This window comes from Dipodomys merriami, unplaced genomic scaffold (genome assembly GCF_024711535.1).
Source record: "Dipodomys merriami isolate MVZ:Mamm:240054 unplaced genomic scaffold, mDipMer1.0.p SCAF_1, whole genome shotgun sequence".
Lineage (NCBI taxonomy): Eukaryota > Metazoa > Chordata > Mammalia > Rodentia > Heteromyidae > Dipodomys > Dipodomys merriami.
The window spans coordinates 14399230-14418561 of record NW_027202270.1 but is presented as its reverse complement, the minus strand read 5'-3'; the positions used below and the strand labels follow the sequence as shown (position 1 = coordinate 14418561).

The 19332-nt window shown below is 40.0% G+C and overlaps 1 protein-coding gene across 3 annotated transcripts in view; it reads right to left on the bottom strand.

The window, feature by feature from the left end:
* Epha4 (EPH receptor A4) overlaps positions 1–19332 on the bottom strand; it is a 144211-nt gene that overhangs the window by 117210 nt on the left and 7669 nt on the right. For all 3 annotated transcript variants that reach the window (XM_070016136.1, XM_070016147.1, XM_070016158.1), the window contains exon 3: positions 18222–18885. In XM_070016136.1, coding sequence (XP_069872237.1) covers positions 18222–18885 — 664 coding nt within the window. The remainder of the gene's footprint in view (positions 1–18221; positions 18886–19332) is intronic.

The following is a 19332-nucleotide window of genomic DNA, read 5'->3' as shown; positions in this document are numbered from 1 at the left end:
GGAGGGACCAGCAAGAGCTCATTGCTGAAGGATTTTGGGGGTTACAGCCAGAGGTGCTCAAGCTAGTGGGAAACCATAATGGGGAGCTGGAAAAATGGGCCCAAGTGGTGGTTTCACAGCCAAACAAGTTGCGTGGGAAGCTGTAACTCCACAGCACACCCATGCCAAAATTCAGCCCCAACAAAACAGCAACGGAGGTCTACCACAGCAAAATGAACTTCCTGTCCAGCAAGTAGGTGATTCTGAGGTTACAAATCCGTTGCCCGGGTCTGCACGGACAGAAGAGAAGAGGGAAGAGGTAGCAGACACCACCCACACAGAGAAAAAGTATTTCACCCTGAAGGCACAGCAGACAGGGCAGACGGGCCATGGCCAAACACAACTTCATGTAACAGAAAAGGGGTTTTATTTTATTTTTTAACGAAGAGAGTTTTATATTTCTTACCACTAGGAGAGTAGGGAAGGCACAGTGAATGGATCAGTTTCAGGTTCAAGAGCATGATCATTCCACCTTTTGGGGGAAATGGGTAAACTTGGCCTGTCACTGAGTGACAAGGGCTTCCAAGGCAGTGCAGTCAGGAGTCTTTCCTTGAGAAAAATGAGAGCAAAGGCATTGGGACATAGGGAAGGAAAAGGCGAGGAGGCAGCGCTCCACATTCTGTCTACCCAGAAGTTCAAAGAGCCAGGCGCCCATGGCTCACGCCTGTAATCCCAGCTACTCAGGAGGCTGAGATCTGAGGATCACAGTTCAACGCCAGCCTGGACAGAGTCTGTGAGACTCTGATCTGAAAAAAAACAACACTCAGAAAAACCAGAAGTGGCACTGTGGCTCAAGTGGTAGAGTGCAAGCCTTGAGCTGAAGAGCTGAAGGACAGTGCCCAGGCCCAGAATTCAAGTCCCATGATCGACCAATAAAAAAAAAGAAAAAAAGAAATTGTAAGAGTTTGAAAAGTGGACAGAGGCAAAATTCGAGCGGGTAAGTAACATTTACAGAAGTCTTGGAGGAGCCTGGGCATAGGAAATGGGTTGCCTGGAGTTCTGGTCTCAGACTACTCTTGGGTGAGCCAGTTTCAAAGTTGTCTAGTTCCGAAATGTTACCAGGGGCTCCTTGAAAGGTCACAGAAACTATGGATTACACAGGAATCAATGCACTTAACTCCTAGGGAAGGAGAATTGGCTAAATCTACTAGGATTTGAACTCTTAAGTCTCTCTCTTCCCTCTCTCTTTCTCTCCCTTCCCTTCAATACCTAAATATGTCTAAGGCCATAGTTTGACCATGAAGTCATTTTCCTTCCCAGTTGGTAACACCCTGAAGGCAATCTGTAAAACCATAAGCAAACAGTACCTGCGTGATTGTCTAGAAACAATCAGCCTCATGGAGTCTGCTAGAACAATGTCTTTCTGAAAGGCAGCCTTTTCTGGTCTTTTATGTGCTTTTTAACAGCCACAGACACGATGCTCCCAAAACAAGGAGGGGGGAAAAGGTACTCTAGATTTAGGGCAATACTCTGCATCAAGCACCTTAAAATATATATAAAATCTTTCATAGTGAAAGGGATCTGTCAATCACTGTCACATGTAGACAATGAATCATACATTTGTCTAAAACAGGCTTAAAAATAAATTGATTTTTCTTTTTAGAATGAAAAAGGCTTTGATGGCAAAAAAAAAACTTGAAAAGTTAATCCTTAGAAGAACTTTAATCGCAAGCAAGTGCTAATGAGTACAAACTACCTTCACTTTGGAGTTCTTTTCATTAGTGAATATTGCATGGAAATTAATGTATAATGACCCAATATGTATGCTATTTCTTATTATGCTTGTTTCAAGCCTCGGTAAGCCTGTATCTCAAAACTGAGGTTTTTCAGCGTATATTAAGCTTTTAAAATGCATATTTTTTCAACTCAATGCTTCAAATTACTGTTTGAAAATAATTAAGGCAATGTTTTGAGGTTTTTGCTGCATATTCAGGGTAAACGTGATTAAAAGCACCAAACTGAAAATAGCCTCCATGTCCAAAAATAAAACACAGCTGAAGAAATTATAGAACATCCCAGCATCAGAAAACTGCAGGCATTGAACAACAGCACTGTGAAGTCACAGTGATTGATCTGGACAGATTTTATGATTATGCTCTTGATCATGAACTACATTTGCTGTGTGTGTGTGTGTGTGTGTGTGTGTGTGTGTGTGTGTGTGTGTGTGTGTGTGTGTCCGCGCGCACGCATGTGTTACCTATAAGAGCTTGCATAGATCAAAGAAATCTGGAAGTATAGAAACAAAGATGATAAAGCATGGCTCTCTCCTTATGTGGTGAAATATCAGGTGACTCTACCTCTCTTTTCTTTGCCTTTATTCCACTTTATTCCACAGCTCCACAACTTCCAACTTAGTTTTTGGAAGTTAATTAGTGGTAAGAATCGCATGGACAATGAGATATACAAGATGTTATGTCGAAAGAATCTTTTGGAGTTTCCTGCGTGGGCTGGTTTTGAACTGAGATTCTCAGATCCAGCATCCTGAGTAGCTAGGCATGAACCACAAGCACCTGACTTGTGATTTTTTTTCTTTCTTTTTTTCTTTTGTTGGTCATGGGGCTTGAACTCTGGGCCTGGGTGCTGTCCCTCAGCTCTTCAGCTCAAGACCTAGTGTTCTACCCTTGAGCCACAGTGCAACTTCTGGCTTTCTGGTGATTTATTGGAGTTAAGAATTTCACAGCCTTTCCTGTCCAAGTTGGCTTTGAAGCATGATCCTCAGATCTCAGCCTCTTGAGTAATAGGATTACAGGCCTGAGCCACCAGTGCCCTGTTAATCTTGTGATTCATATGTTCCCTTGAACACGGCTTTAAACCATATTAAGACAATCCAATAAGTAGTATTTTTCTATACTATGCTTAAGAATTATGCATACCATAAAATTAGAATGCAATTATATCTGACTGTCTATTTAACTATTAATCAGTTGAAGTATTTCTTCAACCAAAGACTTAATAGGTATAAATATACATTACATATATATAAATTTTATGTCTTAAGCCTCTAACATAAAAGTAAATATTATTATCTTCATTTCATGACAAGTAACATATGGTTTAGAGACATGTACAAGCCTTAGTAACCAGGGTAAAAGGTTTTGAACACCAATTATCTAAGGTCATTCAATTCTATAATGAAGTTATGACAGAAATCTCACTGGGATGATGACCACAATCAAGGTGGACTGTGTATCTTTACTAGATTGAGGGCCAGGGACAGTAACTTGTGCCTGTGTTCACATAGTAAGAGGGGCTAGCTACGCCAAAAGGTGTACTTCCTAATGAATTGGGGAAGAGTCATAAACATTCTGGTCAAAGCACCAAGCCTCAAGGCCATCACAAGAATCTAGACAGGCATAGTTAGCTAACGTGGCCATGAAACAAAGTTTAAGCCTTAAAACTGCTCCAAATTTTCATCCTTTTCCAGAACACAGTAAAAAATGACACAAAGAGCAGGGGAAGAATGATTTATGTCGTCACTCCCTCTTGGTAGGTCAGAACTACAGATTTCTGTCCCAGCCAAAGAGAAAAGACCCTGTGAGGACTCAATGAGAAGATGGCTTTCCATAAGCCAAAGAAGAGGCTTCACCAGAAGCCAAGCTTGAAGGCCCAGCACTCTGGCTGGGAGAAAATGACATGGATACCCAGCCCAAGTTCAGATCAAGAAAACTGTTCTCAAGCTTCACAGAACTCATTTCTGAAGTCAAGTGAAGACATGATGCTTATCTTTCACAGGACCAGTCCCTACATCCATCCACTTAGAATACATTCTGCAAGTATAAACTACACAACCCACCACCCCTTCATGATGATCTCCTCCAGCATTTGCTGAAATGAAGAGGGGAAGAAAAGAAACCAAGACCAGGATGGAGAAGGGATGAGAAACTAGCTTTTTCAAATACCCCCTTAGTACAACTGGCTACTGCATCCATTGGTGGGTTCTCCTCTAACACACACACACACACACACACACACACACACACACACACACACACACACACACACACACACACACACACACACACACACACACACACACACTCCATTCAGTATCCTAGAAAGCGCTTTATTTGGCTGTCCTGGAAAGGACTTGCATATCAATGAAGGACTCCACACTCAAGCAAAGTAGCTTTCTTTCAGTGGATATTAAGTATTCCCAGATTCTCACTAATGACCAGGCTTCTGCTTCAGATCAACTTAACCAATTCTGGGTTTAACCCACCTTCCTTTAGCTTATATACAGTAGGTCTACACAATTACTGAGAAATGGACAATAATTCAACAGTAGATGAAAGTATTATGAACCCTTTGCTTATCACCATTGAAGGCAACAGAGGCTGAGAACTGCCCAGAGCAAAAAAAACCATACCTACTACAGCAAAGTTAAACAACAACAACAACAACAAAAGCACCTACTACATTGGGCTTGAACTTGAAAAGCAGCTGGAGAGTCTCAGAGCTCTAGTTTTGAGCTGGGTCTGTGGCACTTTTCTTTGGACCCACATTCCAGAGCCAGCGTTAATGGCAGACTCTTCCAAATGTACAGAGGGAAAAAAATCTCAGGCACAGTAATTTTCTATAACATTAATTAAAAACAAGGACACTATCTTAATTTTATAAACACATAGCCATATTATCAAAACCTGCTGAGAAAAGAAGGGATACACATATACAAACATATACACACAATTCACACATACACATATATGAAAAAATAAAAATTACTACATTCACTGACTCATGCATAGAAATCACTTCCTAAATGGAGTCTTAGCACATGTAACCTCATTTGTAATACCCACAAGGAAGGCACTATTGTTCCCACATTACAGGAGGGAAAAGGAAAGTACTAAAGTTAAGTAATAGCTTCGAGATACATAGTAAGGGCTAAGCTGAAATTGAATTCAGCTCTCATTCCAAATCTCTGGCCCTTCATCACCATTTTATGTGAGCAAATCAACTTTGAGAGACTGTTCTTCATAATCCACTGCAACCTCATAGGACCATTCTTTTTTCTATAACTGCAAAAGGAGTTTATGGTTTAGTACCAGAAAAAAAGCCCACTAATATATTACATCTTATTTTTTTAAAAAAAGCCATCACACTAATATATACCTTGAGTAAATTCACTATTCATTCTTTCTGATAAGTGTTTACAAATTGGAAATATGATAAGAACATAGATCTGATGTCATAATAGATTATATTCCCTAAAAATGGACATAAGGATGCTTATGTCATTATTGTTTATAACTGTTGGTATTTCTCATCAATGCTTTAAGATTGAAAAATCAGAAATAATAAGCCTAACTTGTGTGGGGGGGGAAATGTATAATTGCTTGTGACAAAAACTATTTGCTCCCTAGAAACCTGGAGACTTAACTGAAAAGCTATTAGTAATTCACAGGAGAGCTCAATAAAGGGATTGGATGTAAGATAAACATGCAGAAATCAATAGCTTTCCTGTAGATCAGTGATAACCCGATAGAAGATATAATGAAACTATTGGAAAAACTCAATGGGTTTGTGTTTTCCAATCATTGTGGCCATAGTGAACAATCTTTTTTTTTTCTGGTAGGAGTTAGGTTCTTTTTTAGTATATCTGTGTTTTAAAGTTGCAATAATAACTTACAGTTTTTAAAGTTAGGATACTACTTTCCTTCAGCAAAGGATTGATTGTTGCATTAGAAGAAAAGGTTTTTTTTTTTCTTCTTCTTCTTTTGTCCAAATGCTGAAAACATACTGGGAATTCTTGCCATTGCCAGTAACCAATTAAAAAGTGCTGAAATAGTTACAGCTACATTTTATCAAAGAGGATGGACCTCACAGAATCCTTTATATCAAGACAAGCACACACTGGGTGCTGGGGTTTATTTAGCTAAGTACAGTAGCCATTTTTGTCTGGTGAAGGTTAAGTGCCTCCAACATACCATCGTGTTCTATTTCAAACCACTGAGAAATGCTTTTCTCCTCATTCATGCAAAGAGAGTGAGCCTCCCCATTGTTCCACCAACAGGAATCCTTTTTCTTAAAAAAGCTTCACATTGTTTCACTGTGGCCAGGCCCCAGTACTAATTTTAAACCCTATACAGAGGCCAGGCCAAAGAAAGCGCTCTCAAAGGCAATCTGAAATGTTCACTTAACTGCACAGCTTTTCTGACCCCTTCTTAAAGAAAGGTGAACAATGAAATCTCCATTTCTCTCATTAGTTAATTAGCACCTTTACCTCTTAAGGACTGGAAGTACTGTAAATTACCTACACATTGATTCTCAAAAGCCAGGAGCTACTTTCCCTATGCATAGATTTACCCAACCTTTATATATAATACTCTTCTCTAAACATAGACTAAACGTTACAGAATGGACTGCAAAAGGTGAGCTCAGTCAAGAGTGCCCTCTTATTGATCTCTTACTTTTCCGAACACTTTTCTTCTAATCCTCTTCATAATTACATGAACTGCAAGAGCTTTCCTAAAGCTGTCAATTATTCTTGCATACATTTCCAAATGGCCAGCCAGGAAGCAGGCTGGGCACTAGATCAAGCTGTCAATGTCCCCTGCGAAGCTATCGACAATCTTCTGGGCATATCCATCAAGGGCCTCCTAGGGTTCTTCAAACTCTTTTCCCTTGGAGGAGAGCAAGAAGGGTGGAGGAGCCAGGAAAGTATTGATCCATCCTTTTAACATGTTAATTTGCCTGGGGCTGTTTCAGTCACTGCCAAGCTGGACACTTCAAAAGGAAACTGTTTTTCAAAGTGGGGATGTCTTTTTCAAACACTTAAAACGGAAAACAAATGAATCCAAGTATCAAGTTCACAGATCCTTGTGAAAGAGGATGGCCAAGCAGAAAAGGGAGAGTCAATACAAAAAGAAGGGATCCAAAATGAAGTGATGGTAACAAGAAAACCCCGATCTTGAAACATACTTTAAACTTCTAAAGCCTACTTGCATCATAATCCATTTGACTATAACCTTCTGAGTTAAATTAGTCTTTAAGAGAAAAAAAATAAGGATGGTATAATTAAATAGATATCAAACCATTGTTGATATTGATGAATTTTTGAGCATTTCTGCAAATGAGAAAAATGGAAAGCTAAACAGATTGGTCATTTAATTGTATCTCTAGCTGGCAACATATTGAAGGCTAGATAAAAGAAAAATAAGGAGTTGGAAGGATTAGAGAACTGCTGCATGATTCAAGTAGCTTTGTTTACTGTCTTTGATGAGAGGTTATTATTTCATCAGTGAAACATGGTACTAGTAAGGCTATAATGCATAACTAAATGACTAAAGATTGTGAAGTACCATATTAATTTTGAAAAAAATTAACCATCAAATCCAATGATTTGCTCTCACTTTCTAGGTCATATATTTCTGGTGAGTATAGTTACTTGCAAATGGTTTTGACAAGAAGAAATCACATAAAAAATAAAAATGAAAAAGATGGCCATGCTCATCATGGAGCATCTAAAGGATTCAGTCAGTGGGAAACTTCCAAGTTTTCAATCAGAGATGTTCTTTGGGACAAAAGCTCCAGAGAAAAGATTCCTAACTGGTTGGTTCTTAACTAATCATGAGGTTGGCCCATATTTACCTGCCATGGTATTAGGGGAGGAAATCAGTATTCTCTTAACCTTTGACCCTTGGGATCCAAGGCAGACAAAAGCCTAAGCTTGAGTCCTGGGAGAACACAGCCAAATGTCAAACAGCAGGGAAGCATTTGTGAAGGAAGCATTTGGCTTGGGCAAAGCCAGCTTCACTGGGGTAAATTGCTACTCACAAACAAGCTATGAGGAGATAACCCCATAAAATATGAACAAAATGGAACCTTTTTCCCCTTGCTTCTAAATTATTAGTTTTATGGGACTTCATGCCGAATGGTATGAAAAAAATTCAATTTGTTTTGAAGCACATTAGTCTGTCTAACATCCTAATTATTGTTTACATTGCCATTTGCCTTCTATTAAGAATTGAATAATTACCCAGCACTTCATAGTTGGAAAAATACAAGCAAACAGGATTATCTGAGTAATTAAGAAATTGTACCACAGCTTTGTACTGGTGTGGAAAAAAAATCTATCTATCTATCTATCTATCTATCTATCTATCTATCTATCTATCTATCTATCTATCTGGGAAATGATAATTATGAATCAACTTATTTCAAATGGTTTTTTAAGGATTGTGAGCAATTGAGATCTGTAACAGATTAAGAAGAGGTTAGTAAGATCACCTTTGAGAAGTGTGTGTCTGTTTAAATCCATCCCTAGAAACAAGAGCCAGATGAGCAGATGAATTTTCTCATCCGCTAATGACACCAGAGAACGCACCAAATACAGAGCCTTCTGTTGCTCTTTAATTCTAATAATCCATCCCAAATGGACTTGGAACAACATCATCCAACTTTGTCAGCCCATAGATGTTTCCCTGACCCTGCCTCTACTTTATTACCCCGCAATCCATGTCTGCCTCTGCCCTGTGAAATTAGTCTGAACTCAAGACTCATTGGCTTTCAAAAGCATCTCATGCAAAATCCCTCCTTCTAGGTTACAGAATGTGAAAGATCATGGACTTTCTGAAGATTGTTCCTTTTCTGAGTGCAATTCATTGGGTGAAATCATCAGGGGGATTGTGTTTCCAGGCTAGAAGAAATAAATCATGGTTGTATAAGATTTGAGAAGACCTAGAAGGGTGGGGTCAGACGATTCAGAATGACTGACATGGGGAATGGGATTTCAAAACATAATCTTCAAGCGAAAGTGAACACACACATACACATACATAACAAAGTAAATACACTTTTTAAAAGGAATTTTATCTGGGACATGAGTTCGCATGAGATTTTTGTTATGATTTTCTATATAGGAAGACTGATTTATGTATTCATAGATGCAGACATGCAGGGGAAAAGCCATGGGGTAATTTGTAGCTACACACATGCAGTGTCTACTTATTGAAGGAGTGAATAGATTCCAATGCATTTGTGACCTCAAACCTGTTTGTGGAACTTCCTGAGACCTGACAACTCTTTCACAAGGAATTTGTATCTTTTCCTTTACACTTTTTTTTTAAAGCCCTTTGTTGGAGGGTACTTGTAAACATTCCTAGCATAATCCGAATCCTACTATCTCCTCCACCTCAGAAAGAACAGCAAGATTCCAGCTGAAGCTGTCACTAACTAGATAGGCCCTGGGATTCACCAAGGCTGGGGTCTTTTCCAAAGGTCAAAATAAAATGAGCATCAGCGGCTTGGGTTATTCTGCATGAAGGCAAGGGGTCCAGAGAGTGACAACCAGCCACACTGGGGGGGGGGGGGCGAGGAGAGTACACAAAAAGAGTCCAGTGCAAATAACCCACACAAAATCTCTTCTCACCCACAATCTCTGGAAAGCATTCAAATCAACACCGAATTAATTTGCATGGTCTCTAAATCATGGAGTCCTGCATAAACAGCAGGCGATGTTGGCTGGAGTTTCCAAAGGAAGCCCTCACGCTTTTGTGATGGGGGAAATGGGTGTTCTGTTTTGCAGGCGGTCACAGAGAGAATATGCAAATCGAGAATCTGCTGCGGGAAAAGGCAAGGCTGGGCAGACAGCTGAAGACTAGTATTCACCCAGAAAAGGCTGGGTGTCTCCAAAGGGAGTTGTAAGCCTTCCCTGACAGTTTGTTTCTCAGCAAGGAAAAATAGACCCTGAATATTCATAGAATGTCCACTTAGTCAAGGGACTATTAATTACCCCCTAGATCATGGAACCACGTGACGTCATCGGCTCTCCTGGTCTAAACATCTCAGAGGTGAAAGCTGGAAAGGTATACAATGAGAAAAAGGGGTTGTGCCCTAAGTGCAAAGATACAGGCTTTCTGAGTTCCAGGGACAGCTGAGGCCTTCTCTCTTCAATCTTTCCTTTTCACAAGCACAATAAAACTAAAGAGAGCACTGAGCCATGTTATTGGACACAGATAACCAGTTTTTAAAAAGCCAAAAGCTATAAATTGCTGCCTCATTTCATAGAAACTCCCAAATAACAAGTTTTCAGGATTTCCTTATTTCATTTTAATTTGGAAATGACTGGCCACCCTACCACTGTCTGTCAAAGGAAACTAAAAGGTCAACAGTTTCCTCCAACAGTTTCGCTGTGACCAGAGAACCCTCTCCTACTCATTGAAACTATTCAGGATGCTAAAGGATTTCAACTAGTAAGAGTTAAAGCTATCAACAGTTGCAGCTGGAAATCTGAACAGAATTTTTAAAGTTTATTTTTACCCGTAGTGTTGGGACTCGAACTCAGGCCCTGGGAGCTGTCCCTGAGGTTTTGTTCTTAAGGTTAATGCTCTCTACCATTTAGACACAGCTCCACTTCTGACTTGGTACTTAATTGAAGATAAATCCCATGGGCTGTCCTGCAGAGGCTGGTTTTGAACCCAGTCCTCAGTTTGCAGCCTCCTGAGTGGCTAGGATTACAGGCGTGAGCCACCACTGGTGTGTGCTCAGCTTTCATGTATTTATTCACTCATTGGAAAAGAAACTCATCTCAGGTTAACATAACTAATATATTTGCATGGCAATCAGTTTTATTTTGCTGTTTCTAAACTTCAGTTTAGAAACAGAAATAAAATTAATGAGAACTGTGCTATAACCCCTCAGTATAAAAAAAAAATTGCAGATTTTGTGAAAGAAACTCATAGAAGAATAAGGCTGAGCCAGGTATAATAGCACAGACCTGTAATTCCAGAACTATGGGGATTGAGAAGGAGGAAGCCAGCCTGGGCTACAAGGCAAGGCCTGGTCTCAAAGAATCATAAAAGAAAAACCCAGTTGGACTATATTTCAGACCCACTTCGCTAGAACGATGGCTTGGGGAAGGGAAGTTTTAATCAATGTCGATAATCATACCTTACCATCACATTAAGTCACATTGCCTGTCCCAAAGCAAAACAAAAAATTTAATACCTTGGAACACAACCAAACGGCTTATATTGCTGAACAGAAACTGACTGAAAACAGTCCACTGTCACTATAAGAGAAACAATTTCTATGTAGTAAGTGGTTAATGATGCTAGGAAGAGTACAACCCCTTTATCCAAAGAGGTTTCTATGTATGTACCCTACATAACAGAATATTATGTCTCACCAATTTATACATGTGAACTGGAGGTCAAGGAAGTTAAAATCCACAAATATACATCTGGTTAAGTGGTCCACTAAGAACTAAGCCTAACTCTTACAACTCCACTGGCAGCTCCTAACCACAAAACAAGCTCTGTGTTGATTTCCAAGCTAGAGAGCCAGGTTCAGGCAGAGAAGATTCTTAAACGTGATAAAGATGGTTAAGACCCAACTGAAAGAGAAATCTTAAACTAGGACTATATTAACATATTAACATATGCAAAGACTTTGGTATACCACATTGACTCCACAAAATGTTATTTTATCAGACAGATGAGAAACAGATCAGACTTCCTTATGTATTCATTTACAGATTCATTCAGTCATTGAGAGTAAATATTTATATTTAATGAGACTCAACAGAGTTCATAATTGTCACTAGAGATACTAGTTTGGGTATACCTACCTGGCTATACGCATTCGCTCATACTTTCATAATGAATTTCACTAAATTCACTTATAAACTATAAAACCAGAAAACTAACGGAGCCAAGTTAAATCACTCATTAAAAACAAAAAAACAAAGCCTTTCTGGGCACCAGTGGCTCACGCCTGTAATCCTAGCTACTCAGGAGGCTGAGATCTGAGGATCACAGTTCAAAGCCAGCCCGGGCAGGAAAGTCCATGAGACTCTTATCTCCAGTAAACCACCAGAAAACTGGAAGTGGCGCTGTGGTTCAAATGGTAGAGTGCTAGCTTTGAGCTGAAGAGCTGAAGAGCTGAGGGATAGCACCCAGGCCCAAAGTTCAAGCCCTACAACCAACAGAAAAAAAAAGAAAAAGAAAAAAAATCCTTCAAGTATAAGTTGTGAGTTATTGTACTAAGAAATAGTGAGGAAACCTAAATGTCTATTAATGAAGGAAAAGTTACATTAAAGAAGTAATATTTATACTCTAGACCATTAATCATCAATTAAGAATGGTTTCTAACATAGAATGATCCTCATGGTAATCAAGCATCATAAAAACAAGATGACAATTAATGTGCTCCATCTGTCCTGTGTGTGTGTGTGTGTGTGTGTGTGTGTGTGTGTGTGTGTGTGTGTGTGTGTGTGTGTGTGTGTGTGTGTGTGTGTGTGTGTGTGTGTGTAGAGGACTTGGAAGAGTTCACTGCTTTATTTTCTGCAACTCTGCATTGGAAATTTTCCTGACAAGCATGCAGTTCTTTGGTAAAATCAAATTTGTCCATTAATTGCAAATAAAAATGAAATGGCGACATTCCAAGACCTGCAAGTCAGACCTCTATCAGAGCCACCTTTGTGCCACTAAGTTGTAACTGAAAAACACTGAATCAGTCTTTTTCCTGAAGGCTCCAGTATTAACAGAATAATTACATCTTAATTCACTTTCGAAAGGTACAAGGAAGCTCCGCTAAACTAAAATAAGTCATCACATCTTAAATACCATTATTTCAAAAACCCTCGCTGAGATAATTCCTATGTGATGCTTAGGTAGACTCAAAATAGAGACCAATGCTTGATTCATACTCACAAAAGAAACCTGGTCACACAAGGGGAGAAGACTTAGAAAGTAGGACAGAAGAAGGACAACAATTAAGACCTGGTTTTCTCCTAGATAAAGAATTACATTTTCCAGTGATCACAGCCATGCTTCAAAGCCAGAGATAAAAGCAGCCCGAGATTCAAGCAATTGATTCTTAAAGACACAATTCAAAGGTAAAAGAAAAAAAAATTCAAAAGTGAGAGGAAACGAAATAGCATCTCTCTGAACTACATTTTAAATGCTTCCTTTCCTTTGCTTCTTTCTCCTACGGTCCTTCTGCAGTATATTAGAAAAACAAAGTCATCATTATTATTTTTTTTTCAAACACAGCTCTTGGCCTCTTTTACTGCATGAGATTTAACGTATTTCTATTTTCCAGTCATAAAATCATTTCTATTCTGTTTCTTCTCAAAAGAGCTTTGAATAAAACACATTTTATTGCTATGAACACATTATCCATGTAATAATATACAACACAGGGCCCAATATACCTAAATGTACTGTAAAATTGTGTATTTATATTTGTTTATTTACTTACAGCAGCACTGGGATGGTTAAGCAACTATTAGTGAGTGTCACCTTTCACCTAGCCTAGTAAAATTATATACTTTAGTTTGATTCCTGACTAGCTTAATTTTACTCAAGGTATGATTTGTGTGTGGCCTTAAGAATGACTCTATAAGGGGCTGGGAAGTTGGCTCAGTGGTAGAGCGCTTGCCTTGCATGCCTGAGGCCCTGGGTTCGATTCCTCAGCACCACATAAGCAAAAAGAAAAAAGACGGAAGTGGCGCTGTGGTTCCAGTGGTAGAGCCCTAGCCTTGAGCTGAAGAGCTGAGGGACAGTGCCCAGGCCCAGAGTTCAGGCCCACAACCGGACCCAAAAAAAAAAAAAAAAAAAAAAAGAATGACTCTATAACAATGTTTATTCATAAGGTTCAAGTGGCTCATACCTATAACCCCAGCTACTCGAGGAGGCTGAGATCTGAGGTTTAAATAACCCTGGGGAAGAAAGTTTGTGAGACTCTCATCTCCAATTTACCATCAAAAAGCAGAAAGTAGGGCTGTGGCTCAAGTAGTAGAATGCCTGTCGAAAAAAAGCTAAGGGACCACACCCAGACCCTGAGTTCAAGCCCAAGTACTCTCTCTCTCTCTCTCTCTCTCTCTCTCTCTCTCTCTCTCTCTGTCTCTCATTCTGTTTCTCTCTCACAAACACGCTTTATTTTTTTCTGAACATTGCTTAATAGTATTCCTCCCAAATTTCATTTTTCTTCAGCTTTGTAATTAAGCAAAAAATACATGAAAGATGAGTAAAGGATCTTTTCCTCTGTTCCCCCTGCTCAGGATTCCTGCAGTAAGGCAAACAGCCCTCTAAACATCGAGTCCATCTCCTTTCTTTGAGGGTAACAGACTTTGTGCTGGATTTTGTTGCTTTTCCTTGACAATCTGACTGGCTCTGGTCACTCCCAAGTTAGCCTTTGCACCCCATCCCAAGGGAAGTGCCAACTCCAGCCATCCAGTCTCCCTGAGAGGATAGACAATTGGCTAACACTCTTTGTTGTCTCCCCGAGACCAAACCAAATCATTTCAGAAAGTGCTATTGAAGCGCACAATGAACTTGCAGCTGCTTTGGGGCAGGCCCACCACCTCCCGGCCGCTAGCTCTCAGATACTTTCCCGGCAGCTCTTCCCATTAGCATGGACTGCAGGCCAGACCACTGAAAGAGGAAGTGTAGTTCTGTCCCCAAGGTCTTGGGATGACTCTGCTAGATGACCAGGGTTAGATTCAGACAACAGCACACCCCAGGCCCCCATCCACCCAGGCCATTTTAACCCAAGGATCCTTTGTCAAACATTTAAGATCTTAATCAATCTTCACTCTGACCTCTCAGACCCTGAGGAAGATGGATGAGGAAGTAGGTGACCTTTCACCTGTTCTTCTATTTGTCCTGCCACAGTGAACCCATTCAGAAGACAATGAGGCGGAGCCAGCTGCCAGAGTTCTGAAGATCTGGCCCTTTCTCCTTTATTTTTCTCCTTAAGCTCTCTTTACATTCCCGGTCTGGTCACACCCCCAAATCACTTGTCTCCCTTTCAAAGGAAAGTCCTCTTTCCTACTGAAGAAAGGAAGATAGAGAGAGAGACCTAGAGACAGAGACCTAGAGACAGAGAGACAGAGACAGAGACCAGGAGAGGAGAGGAAGATCCTCTCCAAATATCAATACGATTTTGAATATGAAGCATGTGAAAGGATGTGAGCTTTTGCTAGAGCAAGGAAACAGGCTGCTTCCCATTCTCTCTTTGACTTCAGAGTGGATGAGAGGTAGGTTTCCCTTTCATTATTCCAACTCAACAAAGTTAAAAGTTCTGTCCTTGAGAAGGGCAAACAGTAAAAGAAATGTTATCATTGTCTCCTATGCAGTGATTTTATGATCAAATAGGAGACTTGATCATCTGTAGTTTATCTTCTGGGCAAGTTTATGAGTTAAACATACTTCTTCTCCTATTTTTAAGATGGACAAACCAAGTTACAGTGAGACTAAAAAATACACCTGAGTGGCTGGTGGCTCATGCCTGTAATCCTAATTACTTAGAAGACTGAGATCTGAGATCTGAGGATAGTAGTTCAAAGCTAGCCATGGCGGAAAACTGAAAAGCAGGAATGGGAGCTGTTGTTCAAGTGGCTAAGGAGCAATGCCTAAGCCCTAAGTTCAAGCCTAGTATTGGTGTGTTCATGTGTACACACACACACACACACACACACACACACACAAAGTGATCATTTGTGAGCAGAAAGAGAGGCATTTTCTTGACTCCATACTTCTTTTTCTGCTCAGCCTGATGCTTCTGACAAAACTCATAATGTTAACCATTTTCCTTGTTCTGGAGATTTTTATAGTGCTTGGTCATCTTTGAAACTCTTATTTGAAAAATCTCTTGTCATTCAGGTTTTTCCTTCTTCCCTAAATTCATCAGAGATTTTTCCACTTGAGAGAAATAAAAAAAGAAGTGCAGAATTTTGTGCTAGGATCGAATTCTTGAAAGAACTAGCCATTCCAATGTGCAAATCCAAAAGGTTCTCAACATTCACACAAGTGACTCATGAGATAGCTGGCCTACAGTCAGGACACAAGTTGCTCAGAAATGTACAGGCCAGGCCCTCTCTCTGAATCACATGATTACCTGGCTACCCAAGATGATTTCCAGAAAGCAAACCACTAAAATATTCAATTGCCTTTACATTCACTTCGCCCACCATCTTTTTCTCTTTTCCTTCTAATTTGTGTTGTAAAGATGTCAAGGGGTTCCATGGTGTAGCGATGTATGACTTACTGAGCTTATGACCATTGAAAATCAATAGCATTAGGAACGGGGAGATGAGCTAATGCTAGAAGGTGAGCATTGTAAGCAGGAAATGGAAGCCAGTGGGGTTTCATTCAAAAAAAAAAAGCATATAAAATGTCAACATGCAAAGATGTGCAAAGTCCTATTTTACAGAAATCCAGAAGGCAGAATAACTTACTCTAGAACATGACAGGGTGCCATGGACCCATTCAATGCACTGCCCTTACCATGATCAGTATAAGTTAGTTGCCAATAGAAATGCAGTTACATATTTTCTAATATTAATACCAGAACATACTTCAGGGTTTCAGCTTGGTACAGCACATTGTTTGCCAAGTCAATCAAGAGCAAACAAGCAAACAAGAAGAGTGAGGAGTGAATCTTGATAGATAACTTTAGATTCTAAGTTCAAATTTGCATGATAACAAGTTTCCCTTTTTCACTCTAAGTTAAAAAGAAAAGGCAGGCTGTGTCTTCCTTCTGTTTTATTTACAATGAAACTATAGGACATTCAGTGCTGGTAGCCCTAGAAGTAACTGAAGCAAATGAGTAGTTGCTATTGGAAAAATATAAATTCTGAATGGAGAAACAAACAACCATAGGAAACCAAATTACCAAAAATGCAATTTTCTTTCGGTTATGACTTCAGATAGACTCAGTCATCCAAGTGTAAGACCCTGTAGTTAATAGTACCCTGTCATTAAGATGGCTGAAATGCCAGACAAATTGTGTGGCAGCTAGTTATTTAAGGCCCTTTGATCACCACAGCAGATGAACCATGTGGCAAAGCAGTCTATAGCTTAGCCATCACCAGAAGAGAAGAAGCTGTGTTCCATGAATGGGATCACAGTTACATAACCCCAATTTACTAGCAATCCTACAGGGCAGGTAATATTAATGAGCACTAAATATAAACACCAAGTAACACAAAACTTGTAATAACTGATATACTTAAGCTTTCATTTACACGTGGCATGAACCATATATATTGACATATATATGCCCAACCATATATATTGACATATATATGCCATATATATTGACATATATATGCCATATATATATATATATATATATATATATATATATATATACGTACATACACACAGACACACACACACACACAGCCATACCTATATAAGTATAGGTTACGAACTCCCCAGGATTTTACAGAACAGGAAAATAAATAAGGCAACAGTGAATTTCACACACTGAACTTCAGAAGTGGGGAAAAAAAAAGCACCGTAAGTAAGATGATAAATAGTAAATTAACACAATAAAAACTTTATTTTTTTCAAACATTCAATAATCCAAATAGATTGCAATTTACTGTGATTGCTTCTGACCACAGATCAAATAAGCCTCTCACTAACTCTGTTATCTTCTCCTAAGAGGTATAAAGAGATCCTTAGTCAAGATGAATTTCTCTTAAGAGACCCTATCCAATGGCTGTTCAGGGGAACAGAATATACTTGAGATATTCTTACCCTAGTTTGTCAAAGCAGGGGTTTGAGTCAGCTTCTAGGGCTTACAAGTGCACTAATACTCCAGCCACACCCCCAACCCTAGTTACTTTCCTTCTTTGACAGGAGCAAACAACAGGACTTCAGGACTTTGTTCCCCTCGCCTGAGGGGAAGAATCAGCTGGAGGGAGAATTAGAACATGACAATCCTGATTTCACTTTTAAATCATTCATGATCAGATACTTCAGCTAATCTATCTATCTATCTATCTATCTATCTATCTATCTATCTATCTATCTATCTATCTATCTATCTATTTCCATCTTTGTCATTTTACCAAATCCAGATACAGGCAATCTCTGGCTCCAAAACAGGTCCACTGGGTCTCGGGTCTTTAAGTAAGAAGCAATGAGGCTCACAGGATTGTCCATCTTGTTCATTTACATTTCAGAGGGTGCATCAAGCAGGCTCAGACCTAAGTGCCTGGCTAGCAAATGTGCTTGGCCTTCTGTGATCACACAGCAGCGTCTATTTCAGTATTAGAAACGTCTTTGCCTCTCTGCATGGAGCTCCCACACGTACTCATTAGACCCCTCTGCCCCACCACATCCCACAGGGGCTGCTAATTACTGGCTTTACTCCATTTAGTCTCATTTCTGATTTAATTACGTACACTAAGCCCTAATGAAAAAGTACAATATGGCTTCTCTTACCTTGGCATTCTCCATTCTGCTCCTCATGCCCAGCATTGCACAGGCAATTGCCAATTGGTACCAACCATTCACCATCTGCCCCACAGTACATTTTTGGCACATCCTTCTCTTCTGAGTTGTTGACACAGGAGCCTCGAACTTCCACCAGGGAAGAGGTGTCAGCCCCCGTGATGGTGTCTGGAAACTGGGCAAGATTGCGAACCGTCAGGGGGCATTTCTTGTAGAACACACGGACCGACACCAGGGCGATGCAGGCTCCGACATCCTGAAAAGCCAGGTAGAAGCCCTTTTTGCTCAGCGGCCCCACATCCCGGATCTCGGTGTTCAGCTTCATGATTCTGTCGCCAATGTCCACTTGGGTGAAGCTCTCATCAGCTGCAATGGTGTCGATCTTGCCAAATTGGCTCTCTCTGATGAAACGCTCCTTGTCGTTGTCCGACTCATAGTAGTACAGGTTAAATGTCTCCTTGCAAGTCCCCATGACACCAGGAAGACTGTTACAGTCCCTCAAGGTAAACTTAATCTCAATGTACACTCTCTGAGCCCCTTCCCGGGTAATCCAGTCAGTTCTCAGCCAATTATTCTGGCTGGGTTCCATCACATTGCACACTTGGTAGGTTCGAATGGGTGTGTTTTTTTCATCCATAATGCTCACTTCCTCCCACTGCAAAGATCCAAAGGAAATATGTCAGTTCCAGAGTTCTCTCATACAATGAGTTGTCCGTTCTAATTTACAGTCATAGGACACTTTCCACAATGAGGAAAACTCCTGCATTACTGATCCTAATAAATAAAGCATCTAATGAAATAGAGACCAGAAAATCTTTTATCGAGGAAATACTGTTGTGTGTGTGTGTGTGTGTGTGTGTGTGTGTGCGCGCGCACACACACGTGTGTTTAATTCTTTCACTCTTTTGCCTATGTGAAGAATCAAGAATGGATTGATTGCCTGTGTTCTCAAGCAGTTTCTCAAGGTGTTCGGATCACCTCGAGTTCACCTATTACAACAGCTACAGTTTCAAGTGGCAACGGTTCAGATTCACTCATCAATGAAAAAGCAAGTATGCAGAGTGTTTCAAGCACTAAACAGAAACCTGCAAATTAAGAGCAG